At 38.7% G+C, this 6,874-nt stretch overlaps 1 protein-coding gene across 1 annotated transcript in view; it reads right to left on the reverse strand.

Annotated features, from left to right (window-relative positions):
* Positions 1–3,814: 3,814 nt before the first annotated feature.
* TFPI2 (tissue factor pathway inhibitor 2) overlaps positions 3,815–6,874 on the reverse strand; it is a 14,295-nt gene continuing 11,235 nt past the window's right edge. The window contains exon 6 of the mRNA XM_018557583.1: positions 3,815–4,056. Within this exon, the coding sequence (XP_018413085.1) occupies positions 4,001–4,056 (56 nt within the window). The 3' untranslated portion in view covers positions 3,815–4,000. The remainder of the gene's footprint in view (positions 4,057–6,874) is intronic.

The following is a 6,874-nucleotide window of genomic DNA, read 5'->3' on the forward strand; positions in this document are numbered from 1 at the left end:
TCGCATTCTCACTCTTTTGCGGGGCAGGAGCGGGCCACCATTGAAGTGAATGGCACCGTAGCCATGCCCTCCGGCCGTTATGCGTTCGCCCGTACGGGATCGCAAGGCACATTGTGCCTGCGGTCCGGTGCGATCAAAATAGTGCTTGCAGCTCCATGCTGATTGGCCAGGAAGGCAGCTTCCCGGCCAATCAGCATCGGGTCATTACTCGCCACACGTCTTCCTGATTGCCAAGGAAGCTGGCTCCATGTTCCCCTGCGGCACTGTTGGTCAGAGGAAATTTTCTTTAGACCGGAAGTTCTGGTATCGGGGAAGGTATCGGAGCATTTGGGCGAATACAAGCATCATAATAATAATGGTAATTATACTCGGCTCCCTCTAGTGGCCATGATGAGGTATTTTCCCATTGACTATGTTCTTTATGAATGAACCTATTGAAGAACATTCAACAATTGAAATTACACTAAGAACACTCATTTTGCCCTATTCTCACAACAGCTGATTAACTTGCACAGAACAAATGTAGCTGCAGTTTCGCTGGATGGATAAGTTATGCAAATTTTCTTATCTTTTTTTCAAGAGTGGGGCTCCAAGATAAATTAATTTTTATACAAGGTCCTCTTTAGGTTTTTAAAATGTTCAGTTTTCTAATTGTTGCTCCTGGTCCAGATTTGCTGTGAGGCGTAAATGATGTAAAAAGTGCCCCCAACACCCCTTATTACCAGATGTGTAAATGTTCTCACAAAGTCCTTCAGGGTCATTGGAAAGAAATAATAAACTTAAACTATAAGTGACCGCTGGGAACTGAGGAATATACTGTATATTAAACTCCCAACACACTGTTCATTACAAATAATTCTTTATTTCTCCATATTCAAATGCAGAATAGTCCAACGGAAATAACACAAAGTGTAAAAATGTATATACAGATATACAAATATGGAACATTAAACCACATGTTCCAGAAGTGCCCTATATGGTTACATTACTGTATGGAACCGTTCTTGCCTATATAGTTATTTTGAAACAGTTTTTATTTTATTTTTCGCTTGGGGGTGTGACTACAGGTGCTCAGGGGTGGTCATAGCCAGCACTGAAAGTCTAAAAACGTTATATACAATAGCCAATCCCTTTATTTCAGACTATTTTACTGACCCACAATGCTGTGTTCTAGTGCTATTATCCCCAATTACAATCTCAACATGTTACTGTATTCATCAAATCCTGGGGCATTGTAATGCAAATGATAACCTACTTTTGTGGTCGATTGCTCTGGTCCTCCCCCTCCTCACACTCCTTACTATTGGCCATTTGATGTTATGCCCTGCCACACTAGCTAATAGCAATGCGCATAAGCCGAGAGAAGGCAGATCTACAAAAGCTCACTGTAGGCATTAAACATTACCCCGAGATTCATGGGCACTGGGGTGCTATACAAAGTATTGGAGGCAACATTCAGGCATTTCAAGCTGTCTGCGGGGCCAGCTTTACTCTCTATGTTGCCCCAAGGCCAGGTTCCTCAATGCGCCCCCTTGTATGCAGGCTGCATACAAGTGATCTCAGGGACATCACAGAGATCACTTGTACAAAACAAGCGGCAGCTTCCCCACTGTACATTTAGCTCTGCTTGCCCAAAGCAGGGCTAAATGTAGAAAACAACTACCCGCCCGGTGCCTGGGACTGCATGTCCTGGGCATCGGGAGATAAGAATTCCATATCCCTGCTGCCCCTCTACCTCCTGCTGCCGAAAGGCCGTACCTTGGTTGGCCTTGTAGGAAATCCAGCCCTGACTGTCTGGTATTCAGGGTAAGCATTTATTTTTATTCCGCTGTACACTTTAAAGTGATAGGTGTCTACAGAGGTGGTTGAAATCTATACCAAAATCTAAACATTTAACAACATTTGGATATAAATGCACATAAACATTTGCTAAAAACTGTGAACAGATATTCCCTCAAAGCGTAGAAATGTTACATACACTGCCCTATTGGCTAAAATCCCTGTGTAATGCTTTATGGAACATGCTAACAGATTCAGGGTTCCTAATGCGAGGAACATAACGATTGTTTGTATTATTATTGACAATTTCATTATGTTTCACATTTACTATGAATCATTTATGGATATGTATTGGCATTGATAAAGGATCATAAAATCAAAAAAAGTACAGTCAAGCCTATTGCCACTTTCCTCCCTGTTTATACATAATCATTCCTTAACCTTAACATATAAGTGGAGTCAGCCTACAAGTCAAATTTATTTAAGGGGATTCCCTACAAGCCAGAAATCTATTGTGGTTCTGCAATGTCGGCTGTGCAAACTGCAGCAAGTCCTCACTTGATAAAGAGGTCAACCTACATTTTTAGAGCTGCCAGCACCAGGGGCATCCCTGGCCTTCTGCCCAGCTCTTGGCAACCAGTGTTATCACTGGTTGCCAGGAGCTGGGTGGGGCGCCGGCCAGAGCATCCCAGTTTGCTAAGAGCTTACCGGGGAGATAGCCATGCCTAAGGGCCATACACATCTCCCCACCTGGCTCTTAGCAACCTGGGATGCTCATACACATATAGTACCTGGTTGCCAGGAGCAGGGTTGGACGTCGGCCAGAGCATCCCTGGTTGCTAAGAGCCGGACAGGGAGATGTGTATGGCAGAGAGGTGTGGAGAGACAAAAAGTCAGCTGTCTCAGTGGGTCATTAGACTTTTGCTGGCCAAAAGAGCGGCACCCCTTCCTCAAGTGGCACCCAAGGAATGTAACACATGTGTCATACCCTGGATACACCACTGGTCAGCACTCCTCTCCTCCTTACCAATTTGGTGTTCTGTGCTGTCATCCAAAACAGAAAATCAAATCAGTGTCAGGACAGTTGTGATGCCCCCCCCCCATCAATAGACAACTTGCAGGTGTTTTCAGAGGTTGCACAACAGCTTAAAAATTTATAAAATGTGAATCTAATACTTGATCATTTTCAAATTAAGGCAACATATGCCCTTGCAGCTAATATAAAATAAAAATGATATTACTTTTGGAAATAAGCCAAATACTGAAAACAGTGTAATCTGTATTTTAAAGAATTCTGTAGTTTCTGGGCTATACACATTTGTTTACGGTAAATTTTGCCTAATTTTAATTTTTGGCCTTCCAAGGAACCTCCAAACTGTCTGATACAATTATACATTGACTGCTTGATTTTTATATCACAACTAAAAATGCCGCAACTTTATACACATAAAATGTTTCCGTTCAAATGACATCACAAAGCCATACCCCTACTTCTGACAAACTAAAAGGCTACATTTTTTTAAAAACAGAAAATTAGTCTTACAGGGTTATTCACGAAAGGGTGAAGAGTTTGGAGAAGGCAGGAGAAGGGAAAAATTCTCCAATTCAACCCATTTTCCAGTTCAGCTATGTTGTCCTAGATTGTTCACTTCTCCTGCCTGCTCCAAAATCGTCATCCTTTTGTGAATAACCCTGTAAGTACTCTTCATGGATACATTCACTACGGTCTCTCCGCCATGCAGGGCTGGATTTAGAGAAACAATATTCCCCAATAAAACCACTTTGCAGAACCTCAAAATCTAACATACACTAACCACTCCCACTTTGGCGGACCCTTCCGCTAAATCCACAACACTGCCCTCTAGTGGGACAAACCAGTCGACAACCAACCCGAGACTGTGTTCTTGTTCACATTACGTAAAAGGTTAAACTATGCTTTCACATTAAATTTTCTAATATTGTTACGTTTGCACTCTGGCTTAGTAATATTAAAAACGTCTTGGTGACAGAGAATTGCAATTGCTGCGAGTGAAAAGAAAAAAAAAACAAAAAAAAGATCTTTTATACTATGCGGTTTTATACTGCCGGACATAAAAGTTCCCCCTTTTTTTAGGCTGTTTTATGAGTTAAGTTCTCTTCCGCAGCTCTCGGTTGTCCGACGATAGCCATAAAAAGTGCATACATGTGAACATATAAAAGAATTTTCTTCCCCGATCTTTGCTCAGGATTGTATCTTCGGTTTGCGGATACGGTTCTTATTCCTTGGCTTTTTATTGCCTAAAAATCAACAATAATTCATTAAAATAAGAAACATTACTTTTATTCTTTTACATTTTTAGAGAATGTTTATTTATAATATATATATTTTTATTTTATTTGATAAAACAGAATATTAAATGCAAATAGGACTAACCGATGTTATTGTTTAATATATGGAAATGTTTAAGATAGATCGGATGTTTCTGGGCAACTCTGCGCTTGGTATCCGTGGAACCCTAAAACTATTTACTTTATTTGATTATCAGTAGTGATAAAGGAGGAAGTGTTGCTAATAAAATGGATGAGGTTCTCCAGTTTCAGAAGTGCTGCGGTTTCTAGACACATGGGCATTGTGTAACAGTAGCTTGTAATATCTAGTCGAAGGAGCATCAGCTTCAGCAAGCATTTGCAAAGCTTTTTTACGAGCTATCCCAAAGTTGAACTGATGCCAAAAAGACATTTTCGTCTACCCCGAACACCTCATTCACAGTTGTCTCTGCCGAAAAAAAGTAGGTTGCCTTTATTTCCTAACTCAACCAAACATTTTATTTGATCATTTTGCACAGCCTGGGGAAGGCGTGGTGGCTGCAGCTTTAAAGCTTTGGCGGTCTTCAGCAAGCTTTGGCATGACCTTTGGTAGCTAGAGGTGTGTTTTGATCAACAACCAGCACTAAGGTTTTCATTTAACACCCCATATAGCACGGATAACTTGCCACAAACTTGTGACGGTTAAATTGTAATTCTTTTTAACTTGCTGCACATATTCCTGGCAAGTTGTAGACTTGCAGAAAACTTGCAGCACAAGTTCTAGTTGACACTTTTTGAATTTGTAGCAAATTTGCTTGGCAAGTCTACAGCAAGAGTCCTGCAGGTCTTAGCAAGAGCTCTGCAAGTGTACGGCACTTGTGCAAAGCACATTGATCTGGAGACTTGCAATGCAAACTTGCTGTAATCGTGCAACAAAATTGTAAAACAAAAACAAAAAATCAAAGCAAATGGACTACAGCAATAATTTGTAAGTATTTTTTATTGAAGACATTTCGCTGGTCATCTGACCAACTTTCTCTATTCATTCTAAAAAGTTGGATGACCAGCGAAACATCCTCAAGCATAATACAGCAAGTCCAGATGCTTTGATTTATTTTTTACACATATACTGTGATCTGGGTGAATGAGAACCTCCATTTACATTATGCTTTAAGGAGTTTAAGGATTTCAAGAAAGCTTACTAAATCATTTGCAAAATGCTTGCTTCAGCTAATGCTTGTTAGACTACTATAGTGTATATAGATTAAAGTGACACTTAAATCTTAAAATTACATTCAAGTACCATAACTATGAACGAAAATGTATCTTATTTGTGTTTCACTCGGCTGTAGATCCTCCAATCATCTCTGAATTGGTGCTGACACTGTCCTTCCTTCTGGAGGGGGGCTACTTCTGTTCCCCATGGTCCCTATGTGTGCTGTAAAGTAGTCACCGCTCCAAGCTCGCTCCTGTGATGGACTACAATCCCATGTTTAGTTTTCTCATTTATATTGAGATCGCAGTCTATCACAGGAGTGAGCTTGGAGCGGTGACTACTTTACAACACACATAGGGACCATGGGGAACAGAAGTAGCCCCCCTCCAGAAGGAAGGACAGTGTCAGCACCAATTCAGAGATGATTGGAGGATCTATAGCCGAGTGATACACAAATAAGATACATTTTTGTTCATAGTTAAGGTACTTGAATGCATTTTTAAAATGTAACTCCTGAGTTTGTCACTTCAATATTAATAAACCGCCTATGCGTATAGGGCATCGGACACAAGCCTAACGCCCACTAAATCCAGCCCTGCAAGCTGGCTTCAGTCAATTTAATGACAATTATATTTATATACATTTTTAGAAATACACAAATATAACACTAACATTGTGAATACTATTAACACTGTTTGACTCAATAATGTTTCCTTAATACTGTCACTTAGGAAAAGCAAAATAAAATAATATACTGTATACAACACTAATATAATACAATATGTAGATAATTAAAGTTATACACAGATTATTAATAACTTATTGTTTATAATCATAACTGCGTAATATAACACTATTTTTTTTTTTTTAATCTGCAAAAAAATGTTTCAGAATGTCCAATAATCCAGAAAATAGATAAGACATTCCCAAATACAGATCATCAGAATCTGTCCAATCGTCAAGGGGGAAAAAACAAAACATAAATGCAGTCAGCGGCAGACAGATGTGAAAAGAGAAAGAAGAAAAAAAAAGTTAGAGACAGAAGTAACAAAAGGTTTGATATAATAGCAAAAATAATCAATACTCTTTTTTTAAATATTTTAAAAATCCAAAATATTTTATAACTAAGCAGTTATAAATTTTTTTGCATGCAAATAGCCCCCCAAAAAATAGTATTTAAATAAATAAATAAATCAGTACAGTAAACATTAAAAGCACAGAGAATTGGAAAAAATAACTTGGTTTAACTAAAACGTGTGTCAGGTCTATACAATAGAAAAGAAAACTGGGTATGACTTCATTTAATTATGATTTTTATTTATTTTATTTTATTTTGACATTTTCTGACATCTGTAATTTTCTTTTTTGTGAACTGCTGGTAAATTGTACCATTAAATTACCCAACTATTACTAAGCACCACTACTAGAACAATAAACTTGCCCAACGTTCCGGGAACCCTCTTGCCAACCTGCTGCTTTAAAAAGTAATATGTAGTAGTTTTGTACATATTTTATACATGTACAATACATGTTTATACATATACATATTTATGAAATATTTCAAATTTTCCATTCCATTACAAATTTCCATTC

The sequence above is a fragment of the Nanorana parkeri genome, unplaced genomic scaffold, assembly GCF_000935625.1.
Source record: "Nanorana parkeri isolate BGI_ZX_2015 unplaced genomic scaffold, ASM93562v1 scaffold291, whole genome shotgun sequence".
In the NCBI taxonomy this organism is placed as follows: Eukaryota; Metazoa; Chordata; class Amphibia; order Anura; family Dicroglossidae; genus Nanorana; species Nanorana parkeri.